The sequence below is a fragment of the Phyllostomus hastatus genome, unplaced genomic scaffold (assembly GCF_019186645.2).
Source record: "Phyllostomus hastatus isolate PE091 unplaced genomic scaffold, TTU_PhHast_1.1 phas_contig_283, whole genome shotgun sequence".
Taxonomy (NCBI): Eukaryota; Metazoa; Chordata; class Mammalia; order Chiroptera; family Phyllostomidae; genus Phyllostomus; species Phyllostomus hastatus.
Genome location: NW_025333833.1, coordinates 18,310,106 through 18,329,285, shown reverse-complemented (window position 1 = coordinate 18,329,285; position 19,180 = coordinate 18,310,106). Strand labels below are relative to the sequence as shown.

General features: G+C 54.6%; 2 protein-coding genes across 4 annotated transcripts in view; one reads left to right on the top strand and one right to left on the bottom strand.

Annotated features, from left to right (window-relative positions):
- CAMK1G (calcium/calmodulin dependent protein kinase IG) overlaps positions 1-7,060 on the top strand; it is a 28,779-nt gene extending 21,719 nt beyond the window's left edge. For both annotated transcript variants that reach the window (XM_045838592.1, XM_045838591.1), the window contains 7 exons: positions 1,013-1,088; positions 2,103-2,215; positions 2,997-3,075; positions 4,594-4,681; positions 4,920-5,344; positions 5,883-6,010; positions 6,164-7,060. In XM_045838592.1, the coding sequence (XP_045694548.1) occupies positions 1,013-1,088; positions 2,103-2,215; positions 2,997-3,075; positions 4,594-4,681; positions 4,920-5,344; positions 5,883-5,973 (872 nt within the window). In that variant the 3' untranslated portion in view covers positions 5,974-6,010; positions 6,164-7,060. The remainder of the gene's footprint in view (positions 1-1,012; positions 1,089-2,102; positions 2,216-2,996; positions 3,076-4,593; positions 4,682-4,919; positions 5,345-5,882; positions 6,011-6,163) is intronic.
- A 911-nt stretch (positions 7,061-7,971) lies between these two features.
- The window catches only part of LAMB3 (laminin subunit beta 3), a 57,154-nt gene continuing 45,945 nt past the window's right edge, over positions 7,972-19,180 (bottom strand). For both annotated transcript variants that reach the window (XM_045838740.1, XM_045838741.1), the window contains 9 exons: positions 18,247-18,407; positions 17,915-18,135; positions 17,458-17,655; positions 16,969-17,113; positions 13,118-13,325; positions 12,594-12,735; positions 12,039-12,215; positions 11,116-11,269; positions 7,972-8,476 (listed from right to left, as the gene is read on the bottom strand). In XM_045838740.1, the coding sequence (XP_045694696.1) occupies positions 8,340-8,476; positions 11,116-11,269; positions 12,039-12,215; positions 12,594-12,735; positions 13,118-13,325; positions 16,969-17,113; positions 17,458-17,655; positions 17,915-18,135; positions 18,247-18,407 (1,543 nt within the window). In that variant the 3' untranslated portion in view covers positions 7,972-8,339. The remainder of the gene's footprint in view (positions 8,477-11,115; positions 11,270-12,038; positions 12,216-12,593; positions 12,736-13,117; positions 13,326-16,968; positions 17,114-17,457; positions 17,656-17,914; positions 18,136-18,246; positions 18,408-19,180) is intronic.

Below are 19,180 nucleotides of genomic sequence, written 5' to 3'. Positions count from 1 at the left end.
CCGCTGAGCAGTTGACCACTAGCCCTCTGTCCTTTCCCCCACTCAAGAGGAAACCTCAGCCCCCCAGTTGTTGGTATCCTGGAAGTATAGTGCCGAGTTTGAATCCAAGAAACCCAGACATGGGCCCCCCAAATATACACCCTAAGAAACTGGCAGAGGTGGGGTCCCCTGACTAAACAGGAGGCATCCAGAGGCCCTTAAAAAGAGCAGGCAAGATCCCCCGCGAGAGCATTCCTGATATCCATGGGGGAGAAAACCGAGACTCAGAGCATCCACTCCTGCCCCTCCCCTCTTAGCCAGTCCTTACGGGTTAGGGGTAGGAAATGGGAAGTAGAACCCTCACTCAGTAGAGGGAATCAGCTCTCTCCCCAACAGAGAGGTTGGTTACTTACCGTTACGTGTTTGATCCCACTGGACACAAAGCCCTGGTGTCTGTGATAAATACTGACGATGGTTCTCTACTGCCCCAGAGCTCCCAGTCAGTGGAAGACAGAGCTCGTTCCCTCATAGAGCTCATGATCTTATCAGGCAGACTAAGCCCTGCCCTTGAAGCTACCAGAGGCTGATGGGACAGATGCAGCCTGCCCTCTGGGAGCTCCTCCCTTAACAGGGAAGACTCAGACTCCATCGTCATGGAGATCCTGGTCTAGCAAGAAAGAGACTGTCCCTAACTTGCAGGTTTCCCCATCTGAAGGGGGACACAGAGCCCCCACCCAGCGGATGCCCCGTCTGAGTGGAGAGCCATGGGGCCTGCCTTCAGAAAGACATAGCTCTGGAGATCTCCAGTCTGATCAGGGAGTCATAGACCCTGTCATGGGACCTTCTAGTCTGACGGGAGAGACACAATCCCTGCCCTAGAGGAGTGTTCAGACTTACAGAAGCAACATCATCTTAGAAGTGGTCCAGGAGAGGGCCACTATAAGTCCTCTCCTCCAAGCCTCTTCCTGACCTTCAGCCCCCAACCCACAGCCCCCTCATCTTACCCAGCCATGACTTTGCCTTTGGTTTGCAGCTCCAGAAGTATTGGCCCAGAAACCTTACAGCAAGGCTGTGGATTGCTGGTCCATTGGCGTCATCACTTATATATTGTGAGTAGAAGATGTCCTTGGCGCAGTGCCTGGAAAATCTCAGAACCTGCTCACCCTTTCTTCTTCCCTCCCCTGTGTCAGCTCCTCAAGCAGCATCCCTCTCCCAAGCATGTGTATGTACACGTGCACATACACACACCTGCGCACACACTCGGGCACACAGCTCCACCTGTCCTGATCTCCACCAGGTTATAAAAACAGAGCTCAGTGTGAACCCACTGTCCAGCCACATGGTAGTTTGCCCTCCTTCACCTCCACCCCATTTACTTACTGCATGTGCTGAGTTCCCCTCTGCGGAACGAGCGGTGAAAGGGGGAGAGGCCAAAGCCTGGAAGCCAAGCGGGCACAATGTTCGCATCTCAGATTTTTCTCCTGGTGATGTCATTTCGAGACCAAACAAAGGCCTGGATGAACCTGGTCCTCGCCCCTCTCCACGTCTTCTCGGGCTCTCCTTTCCAAACCTGCTCATCACCCCTTCCCCCCACATCCCTCCTCCTCTATAGCAAACTCTGCTCTTAGAAAAACAATCTACTGTTAGTCATTTACCACTTTGTGTGGATTCAGGTCTCTATTTACTTAACTTATGTCAAATAACTACTCTCACTCATTCACTCAGTCAATAAATATTCATTGGCTGTCTACCCTGAGCCAATCACTAGTTTAGGTACTAAATACATAAAGAACAAAACAGTCTTCAAAAATCCCTCATGACACTTATGGTCAAGTGGCCATTCTACCACCCTTCTTAAAATGCCCAAAGAGGCCATCCAACGCTGCCTGTTCCAAGCTTTGGCTCCCACATTAACACTTGATGGGACCTGCACTGTGTGTGAATCAGAGGCAGGTCCACGTCCTGGCCATACTGCTGGTGGAGCACCTTGCTGCCTGCTTGTGGACCCTGTGGGGGGCTGGGCAGAAGGCAGAGGCTGGGCAGAGGATGGGGCTGGCCTAGGGAGGGGCTAAACTAGGGAGGGAGGGGTCAGTCAGCAGCATGGCCCTTTTGTTCCACTGCAGGTTGTGTGGGTATCCTCCTTTCTACGAAGAAACTGAGTCTAAGCTCTTTGAGAAGATCAAGGAGGGCTACTTTGAGTTTGAGTCCCCATTCTGGGATGACATTTCTGAGTCAGGTAAGACCAGTGGGTGTGAAGGACAAGATAACAGGCTCCAGGCACAGGCTGCCAAGAGAAAAGCCCTTAACAAAGGATGACGGTCCTGGCTCTTGAAAGTCCCTGGGGAACCTGACAGACAACAGGCTGCCAAGGAGAGCAGAGAAATCTTCATGTGGTTCAGAGGCCAAATAAATTATTCGCATCTAAGGTTCATGCTTTTGTTTTCCTAGAGACAGAAGCATGGTCTGCCTGGTAAAAGCAGGGGAAATAGTTCAGATGAGGGACCAGAAGGGCAGGGCCAGGAAGAGGGGAATCTTCCAGCGGGAATTGCTTAGTACCTAGCAAGTACCAAGGCCAAGTTTTAACTTTTACACAGAGACCGAGACCATGCCATACCTCGGTGTGTGGGCAGGCAATCATTGCGTGTCATTGTGCCCGTTAAATAGAGATCAGAGCTGGAGAAAGCCAGCAGTCACATGTGTCCCCATGTGCAGGTGCAGGCCCCTGAATGGGGCAAGTGCACACTCACGTGGCTTGCAGGCATGTTGGTGCCTCGTGACGGGAGATATATGTGCAATGCTATGTGGGTGAGACTGAGTAGAGCCTCTCTTTAGTTCTTTATGGTGGGTTGTTGTTAGGTGGTTTAGATTTCTTTTTTCTCCTTTTAAGACTCTTTAAATTGCCTCTTTGGAAGATTAGCTAAAAGATGTATTCACTGCCACCCACAAGCCCGGAAGTGAATTTCCATCAGTCATGAAATCTGGTCCTAAGATGCTATGTCTTTGATTGCTCCTCTTAGCCAAGGATTTTATCTGCCACTTGCTGGAGAAGGACCCAAATGAGCGGTACACCTGTGAGAAAGCCTTGAGGCACCCCTGGTGAGTGAGGGATGGGGTGGCTCCTAGCCCCGGCCAGTGGCTCCCCAAATGTCACACTGACCTGTTTGCAAGATGTGTTTCCCTGGAGTCTGCTTTCCCTAAGCTGTTTACTCTTGTGGCATTCACAGAGCATTGAAGTGTTCACCTGGCCCAACTAGAGATGCAAACAGCATTTAATTAAGTGGGTTCTGACCCAAGGGTGGCAACCGGGTCACCTGGTCAAGTGCAGAAGGCAGAGGCAGCGGGGTGCTGTCATCAGCACTGGAGAATACTCAGTACTCGTTACTCAAGAGGCACCCAGGCACAGGCAGCTCTGGCCTATTATTAAAAGAATCATTTTACTCTCTTTGGGGTCAAAACCTGTTCCATATGAAGTGACCTGAGAAAATCACAATTCATAAAGTAGGTAAGTAAAGTCCTGAAACACTTCCTTTTTTCTTGCTACACGCCTGCTTGAGAATTTACAATAGCTCCCTATTTCCTGCCTCAGCAAGCCCAGATTCTTTTGTCTTTCCAGGTATTCCCTAATGTGGCCTGGCCTCCAACTTTATTTCCCAGGATTCCCAACACACCTCTGTTCCAGAAATGCCTAAGATCTGTACTCCTCTCCCTGCCTTCCCCTACCCCATACACCAAATTATTTCCAATTATTCCTCGGGTTATGCCATTTTCACCACCTAGAATGTCCTCCGCCTGCCTCGGATGTGGCATCTTTCAGGATGCAGAATAGTCTCCGCCCCTTCCTGAAGCCTCAGCTCCCGCGATCCGGGCAGGCCTCCTCACCTCTCACTATCAATTACAGAGCTTCCCGTGGATTGCTCTGGTTCACGGCCTGAAGCAACGCTCCACCCTACACTGTCAGCCCTAGGGATTAGGACCCCATCTGCTACGATCCTTCTCCGGGCTCCTTAGTACCTAGCAAGTACTGTGCATGTGGCAAGTGTCTGAGGAACACTTAGAGACAAGTGACTAAAGGACTGAGGGGACAGGAAAAGGGTAACCTGTACTGGGTGACCTCACTGAAGAAGGCTTCCGGGAGGAGATGGGCTCTGAGCTAACAGATAATGAAAAACCATGTGCCCTCTGACACTCAGTAAATGTTTTTTTATATAAAAAGCCAGAGAGTAAATATTTTAGGTTCTGCTAGCCATACCACATCTGTGGGAACTAGTCAATCTGCCTGTGTAGCACGGAAGCAGCCACAGCCCGTACCTGAATGAACGGGCATGTCCCAGGAAGGCCTTATTTACAAAAGCAGGCAATAAGCAGATTTGGGCTACACACCAGAATCTGCTGACCCCGCTCTAAAGTAAGCTGTTGGTTTTTCCAAAGCATAGGCCCCTGATGACCTTCCCAGGGGGACAGAGGAGCTCTGATTCCAGCCTTTCCTACTGTGGCCACCCGTCTCCTTGGGCACTCCGTTTGCCTTAACCTGGACCTACCTGCACAGTCCCCTGCCCAACTCCTGGTTGAGTCCCATAGCCAACTACTATCCAGGTGTCCCCTCTGCATCCACAGGATTAATGGAAACACAGCCCTCCACCGGGACATCTACCCATCAGTCAGCCTTCAGATCCAGAAGAACTTTGCCAAAAGCAAATGGAGGGTAATCTGTCCTCTCTGGGAGGTGCCGGGCTGTTCTGGGGCCCTGGGGGCTGGGCCGGGGCAGGGGATGATGGAGGGGCTTTCCTTGGGGCTTCCCAGCAGACACTGGCATTCCCTGGACCCCTCTGGAAGGAGAAGCAGGCACCTTGGTTTCAAGAGGCCACAGAGCAGAGGGAAAGCTTGAGCTCTGTGACCCTCTGAAAGTGGAAATGGCCAAGGCTGGTGCTGTGTCTCCTCAGCAAGCCTTCAATGCAGCAGCCGTGGTACACCACATGAGGAAGCTGCACATGAACTTGCACAGTCCGGGCGTCCGCCCAGAGGTGGAGAACAGGCCTCCCGTCAATCAAGCCTCAGAAGCTTCAAGACCCAGCTCTCCTGAGATCACCATCACTGAAGCCCCCGCCCTGGACCAGAGGGCGGCACTCCCCGCCCTGACCCGGCTACCCTGCCAGCACAGCCCCCGGCCCACCACCCCAGGCCCCAAGTCCCTCAACTGCCTGGTCAATGGGTCCCTCCGCATCAGCAGCAGTCTGGTGCCCATGCAGCAGGGGCCCCTCGCCGTTGGGCCCTGTGGCTGCTGCTCCAGCTGCCTGAGCATCGGGAGCAAAGGGAAGTCCTGCTACTGCTCCGAGCCCACACTCCTCAGAAAGGCCAACAAGAAACAGTACGTACTTTCCCTCGAAGACAGAGGCCCAGCCCTGCTCAGCCTGGGTCTGAAAGAACTCAGGCAAAAGCTAAAATAAATTGACCAAAGGATGTTTCCCAACTTGAGGAAGCCCCAAAGGGTGGGAAGAGCTCTGGATGAGGGGCTAAGGGAAATGCTGTCCTTACCGCCCACTAGCTGTGTGATGGCTGACCACCAGTTCATTTCTCTTTCTATTTTGCTCACCTGTAAAAGGGGTTAACTGAATTATATGGACCTGCTCAGGCTGCCTCACCGAGGTACTATAAAAGTTTAGTGAAGCAGCAAGAGTGATAAATGCCTGCAGAAAACTGGGTACATGTGAATGGTGAACAGTAGATTCCTTGAGCTTCCAGGGCCTCTGTGTTTTGGGGCGGGGGCGGGGGTGGAAAGAGGTTTGGTTGTCTTGTGTGTCTTTTCTGCAAGTGCTGTACTTTCTGAACCTCATAAAGGAAGGGCTGAAAACTACCTGGGCTCTCTTCCTCCCTCAAATACTTCATAGCCTGCATTTCTTTTCCAGGAACTTCAAATCCGAGGTCATGGTGCCAGTCAAAGCCAGCGGCAGCTCCCACTGCAGGGCGGGGCAGACCGGAGTCTGTCTCATTATGTGATCTCTGGGGGCCGTGCCTGTGTCACTGCAATTTTCAGGTGAGGAGACTAGAGACAGGAGGGCCAGGGTGGAAACCTGGTGGGGGAGCTTCTGTCCCAGAAGAAAAGCCCCATCCCAGAGTCTGAATGATGGGGTCCCAGGGGTGCCAGAGGTGGCGGCCCCACCCCAACCTGAAGCCCTTTCCTCTGCAGGAGAAACTGTCAGCTCGTCTCTGCCCTTTGGAACCTGGGGTCTACTGTGCAGCAGGAGGAAGGGGAGAAGTGGAGCAGGGCCTGGCGGGGACAGTCTCTGATGAGAAGCAGCCAACTGCTGCCACCTGGGGCAGACCCTCACCAAAGGCCCTGGCGTGAGCCTCCAGGGGCAGAGGTCTCTCAGAAGCTGCAGGCAGGAGGAGTGGCGTCTGCTGGCCTCCAGGTGTCCCTGACCCACCTGCTCTGCGCCCCACACCCTACGTGCCGTGGTCTGTGCAGTGTGTGTAGATAGCTCCTCCCCAGGTCTGTGTGTTTGTAGTGAAAAGCTTAACAGGCTGGCCAGGCTGTGTCACCTTCAGAGCAAAGCCATAAGGAGCATCGGCCCAGACTCCTTACTCAGCACATACTCGTCCCTGCCTCTCAGGCCTCCGTCCTCACAGCCAGAATGGACTGGCCCATCAGCGTAGTCATCTGTCCGTCTGCATGAACAACAGGCAGCTCCACGATCTGCCTGTGAGCTCTCAAAATTTGAATCCTTCACTCCAGGGTTAGCTCCCAACTGTGCCAAGCTCCCGCCAGTGTACCCTGGCCCACTTCTGAGCCTCCTCCCGCCCTGCCCCTGTCCAAAGGCAGTGAGTGCCACACCCTCCCAGAAGAAAAAGTTAGAAATCTGAGGCAAAGTACTGTAAGGAGTTAGGATCCTGGCCAGATGCCCTCCACACACACCCAATTAAGTAAAAATTGGGAGCTGACTGTTCTCATTTCAGCAGTAATTCTAATCCTGCCTCTGCTCCCCCTCTCTCTTCCTAAAAGTCAGGTACATCATTCTCGCCCCTCCCCAGTTTTCTTGCCACCTGACCTCTCACACCAGCTTCATGCTCAGTGTTGTGCTCAATAAAATGGACATATTTTTCTCTATGAGGCTTCATTTGGTTCTTCTCGCGGTCAGAAGCAGCTCAGGGACTTGTGAGCATGTGGGGAGCGGAAAGTGTGTGGAGAGCTCGAGGCCAGGAAGAATCTAGCAGACGTGGAAGGGTGCACATGGGACGCCAGGCACCCAGGGGCGAGCTACACATTCTGACCCATTTACTCCTCATGTGACCTCCTGGAGCTCAGGCGGTCCAGCTCCAGCGTCCATTCTCCTACTGATTGGTATTAGATGAGCATGAAGTTGAGGCCCAGCCTGCCCTGCCACACTGGTGACCTGGGGGAAGTCATGTAACCCTTTAGGCCACCTTGGTTTCCTCACTTGTCAGATGAGGACAACAGTGCCACCTACATCATGAAATACCACAGAGCACGTGTCCCGCCCAGTGTCAAAGAGTGAGCGATAGTGATCGAGACGTTCATGTAGATAAATGCCTCGCCCAGTGCCTGGGCTGTGGCCGCCCACAAATGCTCATGCCGTTTCCATATCCACCTCCCAAACACTCACACAAATACACATCCAGTACAACTTCTCTTTGAGAACCCAAGACACACTGGTTCTGGTCTTAGTCCTGTTTCTGGAACCTGTGTGAATCTGGCCACCTTGCTTCCCTTCTCTCGATTTCTAGTTCCTCATCTGTAAATATGAAACTAGATCATCGTTCAAAGGTGAAACGGCTCCTCTAATCTCTCCCGGATGGAACCCATCAGGTCCTGGGCAGAGGGGCCCCGTCTTCCCAAGTCGGGCTGATGAGCAAGCTGGGCTGAGCGGAGTGGGGCAGCCTACGTTTCCTGCACCACCAGGCCTTGGGAGACAGAAACAAGTGATAAAGGTTTGCTTAATAGAAGACACATGATTTTCCCTCTTTGAACCTCCAGGATCCTTTCCAAAGACTTTTATTGGGCGCTTTTATTTGTACATCATGTGGGTTAAGTTTTGTGTTGGTCCAGGATTCAGCCTCAGTGGAGAACACAGAGCGAGGACACTGCCCAGCCAAAAGCTTCCTCTGCTTGAGAGCTTCCGGTCACGATGACATGGCTCACCTCTGCCATCCCTTGTCCCTCACATGTGGTTGTCCCATCAGCTCAGGCTCAGCTGTGGCCCAGAGTAGCCTTACTAGCTGCACACCAGCGGTGGGCCAGGAGGTGCTTCCGGCTGCATAAAGGAGCTGGGAAGCGTTCCAAACCAGTCTGTCCCCCAAAGCAAGGAGGGCAGGTGTGTGGGCCCAGGGAGCTGGCAGCGGGAGCATCACTTGCAGGTGGCGTAGTAGAGCACCCGCTCATTGATGTGGTCGCGGATCTGCTCCACGTGCTTCTCCAGCCCTGTCAGGTCCGCTGAGCGAAGGATGATGGCCTGGCTCCCCCTCAGCAGCTCCGACTCCATGTCTGAGGGCAGATGGAACAGCAGGGGAGAAAAGGGGGCTGGTGAGTCCCCAAAGACTCCCACCCACCTGGAGACAGCACCTGCAGGAGGAATCACCTCTGGGGGATCCCCCTCAAAATGGCCCTCTCCAGCCCCACACTCCTCCCATTCACACATGCCAGAAGCCAAGCCCAGGAAGCCCTCATCCCAATTATCCCATGGCCCCTACCCTTCTCCTCTGCTCTAGGCCCCCTCAGTTGTCCCAGGCTAATGAGGGCAGCCACTGGCACCAAGATTAGTAGCCCGCTACCACTGGCTCTGGATGGCAGCCATCCCACCAGCGATCCTCGGGTGGACACCATGGCGAAGAGCTGGCTGAGTGACCAGAGTGCCTCCCCACTCTCCCTCCCCGAAATGCCACAGATATTCTGCAGCCTACCACCAGCCTGTGGCCTCATCCAGCCTGTCCCTCCTGGCACCTGGGGCGGGAGACCCTCTACCATATTCATGAGAGCTGGGACCCAGCCTCAGCCTGAGCTTTTCTAGAAACAGGGAAGGAGTGCACTGCCTCACAAGGCTCCAACTTTAGGCATCAGAAGGAAAGAATGAAAGAAGGAAGGAAGGAAGGGAGGGAGGGAGGGAGGGAGGGGAACAAAGAACAAAGAAAAAAGAAAAAAAACGATAAGAAAAAAACAAGAAAAGAGAAAAGATAAGAAAAGCAAGAGGAAAGGAAAGGAAAGGGAAAAGGAAAAGGAGAAGGAAAAACCTCTCATTAAGCCAGAGTCAGACCCTTCCTGCTTAATTGTTGTGTCTGTCTCCTAGGGGTGTAGGGATAGATTTGCTCTGTCTCCCACACTACAGTCCTTCAAAAGCCTGAGGCTCATCTTCTCCAGATGAAACCTCCTTAATCGCTTCATCTCTTCCATATTTGATGTGATCACTAAGCCCTTCCAACCCTGGTCACTCTCCCCCGGACTTTTGGTTTGTCGATATCCCTTCTGAAGGTGCAGCTGCCGCCACTGAACACCGGACCTCCCCAGGGACATGATGCTGTCAGTGGAGTGTAACAGGGTTAGTACTGGGCTGCCATTCAGCCAGTAGGTACCCATTTGGGCTATGCGTTGATCAAATATTGAACTTTTAACAGCTGCTGTTCTGTCCCTGGTCTCCACCCTAAGAACCCCCTATGCAGGATCACCCCCATAATTCTGCAGTTAGAAGTAAATTCCTGCAAGCAGGTCGGTCAGTAGCCATTCCAGTGCCACAACCTGAGCTTTGGCTGGTTGGTCAGTGCATAGCACACCGATTTCTAAATATTTTTAATATCACCCTTGAGCCATTACTCCCTTATCCTGACTGCTTTGTATTTATCTGCTCTCTGGCAATAACAAGATACTGCTAACTTTTATTCAGCTTACAGATACTCGAAACTCTGAAAATGACTTTGAGTCATTTTCAGTTTTGAGTAACAACTCATATCTGCCTCTCGCTCGCTGGTGGTGAAGTGTCCCCCCCGCAGCAGCCACTGAGAGGCCAGGCCTCGGCTGGGCTGCGCTGATGGCTTCAGGCCCAGATGAAGCCAGCGTGGAAGATAGCGTCTCTCCTCGTTTAATTTCATAGTGCTTCAGCCCATCCTTTTAGATTTCCAAGATTGCCTTAGAACACCGGTTCTCTTTTCTAGTGTATCAACTATCTGTTGTAAAGATTTGAGAAGCATATGCTTTATCTTCACCCACTGACCCAGCAGCCCCTGGGCTCCGCTGTCAAGGTCGATTCCTCTCGTCTGAGAGGAATTCCTTCAGGTCTGGCTGGCCACCACCTCACATCTGCTCACTGTTTACTCAACAGCCCGACCTCCTCTATGGTATCCACCTGGTCAGCCAAACGGATTTTTGCCTCTTTCTCTGAGCTTCAGAGAAACGCTGCCTGAGGCATTCTCTGGCACATCAGTGCAATTGTCCCATCCTCTTGACACCTTAGAGATGGAGCCTGGGTCCTGGACATCCCTGTTCTCCTTTCTGAGACACTCGGAACCCTTTGGAAATCTTTCGTTAAGCCTCTGCCACATTTGAAACCCTCAGGTGGTTCCTCTGGGGCTGGGTCTCCCTCCCACTGGCAGGGAGGCCAGGTGTGCGGACCAGCCACGCCAACCCCTGCTCCTTCTCTCCCTCCCGTTCTGACCCTCCTCAGCCCTCCTCTCTGGCTGGGTGCTCCTGCCCCATTTTCAAAATGTGCCTCATCCTCCCCACTCACCCTGCTTGAGATCCCTCTCCTTCTTCCCAGTCTCTCCCAGGTCTACACATCCTTCAAGTCCACATCTAATCTTATCCTTTCTGAACATTCCCTTCACTGAGCATTTCTCTTTGGCCTCTTGCCATTTGGGCCCCTATCACAGGCCCCCTTGTGCTGCTAAACACAGGGTCGTGCATCTCAGAAACTGTAGGAAAAAGGGCCACATCTAGATCTCGAGCTTTTGAAAACAGGCCATGTCTTGTAAACACCTCTACATTCCCCACAGCCTCACCATCATGCCCCGTACTCACAAGGTGCTCAGAGACTCCGGCTGGCCTCGCTCCCTTAGCCCTGCTGCCCCAGCAAGACTGAGCCTCAGAAGCGCTGGGCTGGGCCCAGCCTTCAGGGATGCCCCGAACCATCCCCTCACCTCTCATCCTGTCCATCATCTCCATGGTCTCCCCAAACAGCTCCTCTGCCTCTGTCTTGACACTCAGGATCCGGCTGCCCTGCTCCCCCAGCATGGGGCTCTGGCTCAACCGGTCCTTCAGCTCGGCGTACTTTTGCTTTATTCTCTCAAATCCCTGAAAAAGGTAGAACAGCCTCTGTCACCATCATCATCATCCAAAGTTCTAAAGACCTGTGGCTGGAGTACTTGACGTCACCCAAATCAGTACTGAGGGATAAGGTGCCTCCTAATGTCCCCCATGAAGTGGTCTTGCCTATTAAAAAAAAACCCTCCTAGGCCACAAACTGTACTTTAAACTTGTTCTGCATGTCCCTCCCTGCCTCTGTAGTTCCTGTCATTTCCCACTCACCTCCAGCACAGTGTCAGGCACATAGTTGTCCCTTAATAGTATACTGGGCAGCTGAGCCATTGTAGCAGAACCATAAATGCTAATATTCCTGGTATACTGGAGACATTGAGGAGACTCTTTGATCTGCCCTCTGGTCTAACTCTGACAGTGGCGGGGCTCTCAGTTAGGCTAAGTCAACAGTGCCTGCCCTGGCTGGGCAGCCTGACAGGGATGGGTGTCAAGAGACCTGCTTTGTAGACGAGCTTTGTTTTGAACCAGTTACCACTTAATCTAGAAAAGGAGAAGGGTTGGACTAGATCATTCCCAACATTTCTGAATCTGTGGCAACCATATCAGCTAGAAGCAGAATTCAGATGTCTGGCCAGATTTGGGTTAATCCTGAAGCCCCTTCTGGTTATTTTAGAATAACTGTTATTCTGCTCGCTTTTGAGCCCACGGTCCTAGAAAGTGTGCACGTCTACACCCAGGTAGCGTCCTCTCCTCTTGGGACCTCCTGCCGCTGTGCTTCCTCAGGCTAACCGCAGCCTCTCTGTACCTCCTGGGCACTCAGTGCCCGCTCGCTGGCGCCTTCCGCGAGCTGCTGAGCCTGGGCTGCCTGTGCCTGCTGCTGCTGTGCCTGCTGGCGTAGCTCCTCCATCCGTGCTCGGAAGTCACCCAGCTGCTCCATCATGCCTGTCACCAGTCTCTCCGCCGGCCCCAACACCTGCTGAACCTTTGTGGCAAGAAGGAGACCTGGGTCTGTGTTGGGTCTCATAAGCAGTGGTCTTGATCCCTCTTTTCTCCAGCACATCAGGCAGCTATAATGGCAGCTTGGATGTTCCTCCAAGCAGAACGTCACTATTGCCCCCTCCCAATCCCCTGTTTGTCCATTGGCATCCAGGCCTCCCCCTTCATCAGCTCAGCGTACCCCCATTCCTTTCTGCACCTGGCCAAGATACCAGAAAACCAAAGGCTCAAAGCCAGGGTCAAGGCTGTAACCCTCCTTCCTTAGGTCCCTGGCTCAGTTGCCATCCAGGCCACTTTCCGGCATCTTGCTTGTGCCTGAATCTGTTCATTCCCCAAATGAGGGAAGGAAGCCCTAACACCTCACCTCAGCAACCCTGTCCTGGATAAGCCGAAGGGAGCGGCTGGTGCCTTGCATGGTCTCCTGAGCCTCCTGCAGCGCCAGGGTGCCCTGCTGCAGGTTCCCGACCACGTCCTCCACCTGGCCCTCCACTGCGTGGGCTCGGCTCCTGGGGCCAAGAGCGGAGAGAAATGAGAATGAGAGAGCAGGGAACAAAGGGGTGAGTGGTGCAGCTCTCTGACCAGTCCAAGAGAATGCACTTCCCAGCCAAGACAAGGAGAGTTTTAACTCAGCAGCTTTTCCATCCCAGGACCCTCCCTGGCAGTGCTCCCTTGGAGACACCCTGTGGGCACGGTTTCCAACGTGGAAGGCAAGGGCCACCGTGAGTGAAGTTTTACCCGAATGCTGCACATTGCTTCACTACCGCCCTCTGCGGTGAGCACACCACTCTGACTTGGAGAGCTTCATCCCTCACTTCCAGCAACAGACTCAGGGAGCAAAAACACCAGCCTGGCCCTGGGCAGGGGTGAGTTCAGGGCTCCGGGCTGTACCTGGCCTGCTCCGCCTCAGCCTGGAGCCTGCGAGCTCGGGCGACGTCCTGCTTGGTCTGCGCCAGCACCAGGTCCACGTTGGGGAGCCTGGCTGCAATGGCCTGGATCTCGTTCATCTTCCTCAGGACTGTGGCGGAGTCTGTGGGCAGCCACAGGGCCAACACAGCCTCGCTGACCTCCTGGATGATGGCCGCATCGGTGTCAGGGTCTAGAAGACAGCCATCTGTCAGACGGGGCGGGGGGGGGGAGACCAGCCACCTCCCCAGAGGGTAGAGGCCACTCTGGGCAGAGCAGCACCCATGTGGCATCTCTGCCTGGCACCTCAAGGCCCTGCCGCTCCGTCTCAGGCCCACTCAGGTGCCCATTCTCTGAGAGTTTCCGGCATGCTGGCGCGGATGACTGTCAGCACAGCTGCAGCAACTAAGTGTCTGGTGGCACAGGAAACTGCGGGCCGGGGAGAAGGAGGCGGTGCCAGACAGCTGGGCCTGAACAATGCGTGGAGCACAGGCACAATCAGCCCTCAATTGGGGAGGGTGGCCAGGAACTAGAACTGCTCCCCGGGCAATAAGAACCCTTCCACACGCCCCTCAGCAGACCAGGGTGCTCATTTTTGCAAAAGCAGATACAGATAAGCTGGTCATAGCTCAAATGTCACCTTCTCAGAGAGGCCAGCCCTGGCCACCCAGTCTAAGGTCACACCCCCCTCCCCACACCAACACTCCTATCTCCCTTCTCCGCTTATCTTTTCAGTGCATTTATCACCAGTACAGGTCAACACTTCACTCATTTATCTGGTCTTCTGTCTGGCTTCCTACTAGGATGTGAGCTTTAGCAGGGCAAGGTCTGGGTTCCATCCACAGCTCCCTCCCCAGGCCCTAGCACAGTGCCCGGCACTTGGAGGCACTCTGTGTTTGTAGAGTGAATGAGTGACAGAAAGGGCTCCAGACCCAGGTCTCCCTGTTACTACTCAGGCAACTTGGGGCAAGTCAAATGGCCTCTATGAGCTCAGGTTCCCAACCTGTGAAATGGGAATAACTCTCCTCAACCTGCAGGGATGAAATAAAACAATCAAGTAGCAAGAATTTTACAAGCCATCTCCGGGGCAGAGAGCAAGCTCGAAGTGCAGAGATGGTATCTCCTCCACAGCTCTCTGTTCACTCACAGATCCCAGTGATTCTGACAAGGTAGCGAAGGTGGCAGCCCCTCACCCAGATGGCTTACCCTGGGACTTGAACTCTCCCGGGGCCCTGGAACCCTGGGCCCAGCCTTACTCTGCACTCAGAGGGTTTCCTCTCCAGCTAGCTCACAGGTCCCAGTCCCAGTCCCCAGGTCAGGTGGAAGGACACTCCTGGAAGGTGGAAACCACGCCTCCTGCATTTCTGCGTCCCTTGGAAACCACACTGGCAGCGGCAGGAGCCCAAGGCAGAACCACAGTGGGTCCAGTGAAGTAGGCTTGTCCCCAGCTACAGCTTTCTCAGGGACCTCTGCACAAGACCAGCAAACTCCCATCTAACCCAGAGTCCTGCTCACAACGCCGGCTTCATGTCCACCTTCCCAGGAAGCCCCTCACTGAGCACACCTTCCTTTACCCTGAATCACTCCAGCTGCGCCCAAGGGCTGGGGCCGAGTTTCCCTCAGTTAATGCAGGCTTCTGAGGCTCAGGGCGGGTTCAGCAAACATCCACCCCTCTGAACAGCGGCACATGGGGCTCTGAGACTGAGAATCACATTAGATTCAGTCCCTGCTCTCATGGAGCTCAAAGTCTGGTGGGACAGACAGGCCCACAACCAAGGAAGCACAACCCTGAGTGAAGGGGGTGAGCGCAGGGCATTAGGACGCCACCAGGAGAGCACCCACCCCAGTCGGACAGGTCCAGGGAGGTGACCAGAGAGTGGGATATCTGGAGGAATCTCAGAGGATGCGTAGGAATTAGCAGGTAAGGAGAGATGGGACAGGGAGGTCAATCCAGAAAGAGGGTAAACATTAGCAAAGGCAAGGAGACAAGAGTGTGGGTGTGTGCACATGGGTGTGTGTGACTCATGGTGCAACAATCCAGAGTGTGAACAGCAGAGTGAGGTGAGTCCTCCCTGTGCTCCCTCCAAGCCCGATGCCCTTAGGCAGCTCATTGAACTTCCTTGTGCTTACAGTCCTCACCTGCAAAGTGGCAGGCACTCGGATGGAATAATACAATACACGCAAAGTGCTTAGAACAGGGCCTGGCTCTTAGTAAGAACTCAGTAAAGCTGAACTATTGTTTTGTCAACTACATTGGAAGGCCTAAAAAAGACGACATTTCTCCATAGGCTCCCCACCCCCCATCTGTGACCCTGGGTGCCAGCAGCACTGAGTACCCACGCCTCCCTCTCCAGACTCTGGAGAACAGACCATGCCATGGAGACCGAGAAAACGGTCCTGGGTCTCTTTTTCTGGCTGCCCTGGCTTCAGACAGGACTTGACCTGAGACGCAAGTACAACCGAGAGGATAAAAGGGGCCCCGCAGCCTGGCAACCCCCTCTGTTCACGTGAGCCTTGTACCCCAAGGAGAGACTCCCCACCCACCTCCTGCTCCCTGGCAGGGTGGGTGCCCATTCAGCCTCACTCGGTGAGCCCCGGGGGAAGGCTGGCTCTGCCTGAGTCCGAACCCCAGACTCTGCCCTAGTCCCTCTGCCCATGCTTGTCGGGCATCGCCTCCCTGCATCTCCAAACAACTCTCCCCCTTCTGGGGCCGTTGGGAGGGTGGCTTCAGCACAGCCTCAGAAAAGCCCGGGGACCTCAGCAGGTCCTTCCTGCCCCTCTGACTTGCTATCCACACTCAGGAGGGGCTTCAGCCTACTGGGAGCAAAGACGGCTCAGTAGTAGCAAGAAGAACCACCGTCGTTACACTGAGCCCTCAGCTCCTTGTAACTAGGCTCCCAGCCAAGTGAATTCCCTGGCAGCGACCAGAAATCTAATAATATCAACTCATATTCCTGAGGCACCTTTAATTTTTCAAAACACATTTTACATCAGTTACTCAATCCCCAGAATAAACTTGTGAAATACTACCATCCCGGTTTGCAGAAGCAAAAAAAAGGAGGCAAAGAGAAAAGCAACTTGGCCAAAGTCACACAGATTCCTGAGTCCTGTCCAGGGAAGTTTCCACTTCCAGGGTGGGATGGGAGGGGATCCAGTTCACATATTCACTCAACCAACATTGGGTGTCTGGCCTCATGCTAGGTGCCAGTGAGTGAAGCAGTGAACAAGGCAAAAAGCCATTCCTGCCCTCTTGGAGCTTACAGTCCAGCAGCAAGTCAAATAATACACTCTGATATAAATGAGTTCTGCAACGCAGGCTTGGACCAGTGTGCTGAAGGTTAGACCTCAAAGCGGGGTCGGGGGGGAGGGGTCGACCAGATGTCATGGTCACAAAAGTGCCCCCGCAAGGAGACAATATTTAAGCTGGGACCTGGAGGGCAAGAATCAGCAGCCTTGGAGAGAGCATTTCAGGCACAGAGAGAGCAGTAAAAATCTCGGGACAGGCAAGAGCCTGGCCTATTCAAGGACAGTCAGTGAGCAAAGCAGGAAGACCCAAGGCCACCTACCCAGGAGGTGAGCAGAGGCCGAAATGAAGAGTTGGGAATTTATTCCAAGAACAAGGGGAAGCCAGTGAAGGGTTTTAGGCATGAGTGGGGCATGACCTCATGCACACATTTTCCAAAGATGCTTTAGGCCGTTCTGTTGACCATAGACTTGAAGGAGCAGGAGGGGAGGTGGGAGAACAGACCATGGCAGCTGGCCAGGGGGAGCGACAGGGCCTGGCCCAGGTGGCGTGGAGGCGAGGGACAGCAGGAGTGGGCCAAGCCCAGGCTCACCTGAGAGGAAGTCCCGGACCTGCTGGATAAAAAGCCGCGTGCGCCTGACGTCTTCCTCCATCTGGGAGCGGCTGGTGCTCACCTGGGTCTCCAGGCGCTGAGCATCGGATTGCACCTGCGAGGCGGCTTCCTCGGCTGCCCTGATCTGCAGACACACGCCAGGTCGGCAACCACCACAGCCCCAAGGGAGTCTCTCAGCGGCTCCCCGGAATTCCACAGACACCTGCTACTCAAGATCTACCTGGGAAACATTTGTAATGAACCCAGCGTGGTCCCCGGTGTTAAAAAGTGATGTGGACTCAGATAAAATAAAAGCCCAAAACATTGCCGCCAAAGTCTACTTCTCACTCGCTGTGGGGGCCTGGGGCAAGGTGCCTGACACCTCTGGACCTTTGTCTCCTGACTGTAAAACAGGAGCTGACTTCCGCAGGGGGCTCTGTTCTCTCTGCCTCCTTCGGCGGGTGCCCACCTCACCTTGGTCGCACCTACCATCTGTCTGGTCTGCTGGAGCTGGGTGTTGAAGGCCCGTAGCTGCTCGGCCACCTGTCCCGCTGTCCGGAAGGCCGCACCAGCCCTGGGGAGGGCGCCTCTGCAGTGGGTGCCACAGGCTGTGCCGTTGTCTCGGGGACAGAGCTCCCCAGGGCACGCTCCTGGGGTGCAGGCTGTCTGCCTGGAGCCCCCACAGATCTGTGCAGAGAGGGGTGGTCAAAGAGGGTACCCACCACTCCTCAACAACCACTCCCATCTCACACAAATAGCCAGATGTCTCCATGGCAACCGGGCACCAGAAACGTGTTTCCTTGGCAACTACTGAGTACACCGTGAGGGGCCAAGGGTCAGGATGGGCGGGGGAGCAGGGTAGGTCCTACTGGGAAATGTGTACAAGCAGTAGGCGTGTGAGAGCCGGGCGGGGGTTCCAGGAACTGGGACTCCATGCCTGACTCACCTTGTGGATGGTGGGTGTCAGATCAGGCAGGGAAGCCATCTCCCGCTTCAGGGCCGCCAGCTGTGGGCCGCTGGCTCCTCCTCCGCCTCCCACCTGCTTCTCCAGCCTCTCTGCCTCTCTCCGGATGTCCCGGACTTGGACCACCCGGCGGACACTGTTGGAGACCTGCTGGGCAGCCTGGGATGACCGCTGGTAGGCTGTGGTCAGCATCTGGAAGGCTCCTGTGGGAAGAGGGGAGGGGGTCCGAGTCAGCCCTGGACCTGCAGGACTGGAGGTGGAGCAGCGAGAGGGTGCGGCGCGACGCCCACGCCGTCCGAGTCCCCACCCCTCACCCGAAGGGTCCGCACTGCTGATCTTCTCAAACTGCTCCCTCTTATTCTGATACATAACGAGGAGGTGATTGAAGCTTCTGTCCAGGCTCTCCAGGTCTCCTGGGAGGGTCAAGGCCTCCTCCTCTAGGGGCAGAGGGCGCTGTAGGTCCTGGAAGGTCCTCCTGAGATGGGAGAGAAGCCCTCATTAACATATAGGAGGGGGGTGACTCCCCAGCACCAGCCCTCCCCTTGGAGAAACTGCTGGTAAGTCAGGAAAAACAGAGAGGACTTCAGCAGAGGTGACGAGATGGAGACGCCACAGGCTAAAGAAGATTCTGCCAGGCTTAGGCTGGGGCTTAGGCTGGGAGGGCCAGCCTGACCTCTCTCCACCCCTCTGCAGGCAGATCCAGAAAAGTCTCTGCTTCCTGGACTGCGTGACTCTGACACTCCCGATTCTCCTCCCCATGCCCACCGCTGCCCACCCCGACCCTCCTCTTGGGCTCCCTACAGGCCGACCTCAGCTGCCACCCGCACAGCCCAGGCGCCTGAGGCTCTCGTCCGTAGTCCAACCCACCCACTGAGCTTCCACAGCTGCTGCCCACTGGTTGTCTCCACCCGAAGGGGGTACCCCATCCAGACCCATGGCCATTGAACTTGCAGCCTCTCATCCTCCACCTTCAGGCGCAGGCATGGACTGCCCCTTGGTGCCTGCATGTCCAGCCTACCAAAGGCCGACGGACTCACTACTCACCTGTGAGAGTCAGGTCACCCGCACCCCTGGACAGCTCTGGGCACGGACAGTGAGGGCTTGGGAACTAATTATAGAAGCTTCCAGAGTCAAATCTCACTAATAAGGCACCTCTGCTCGTGAGGGGATGGGGTTGCGGCTCCCATTCCAGAGGCAAATACGAGGTATTTTTAGAGCCCCTGCCTCCCGGACACCCTCCACCAGGGT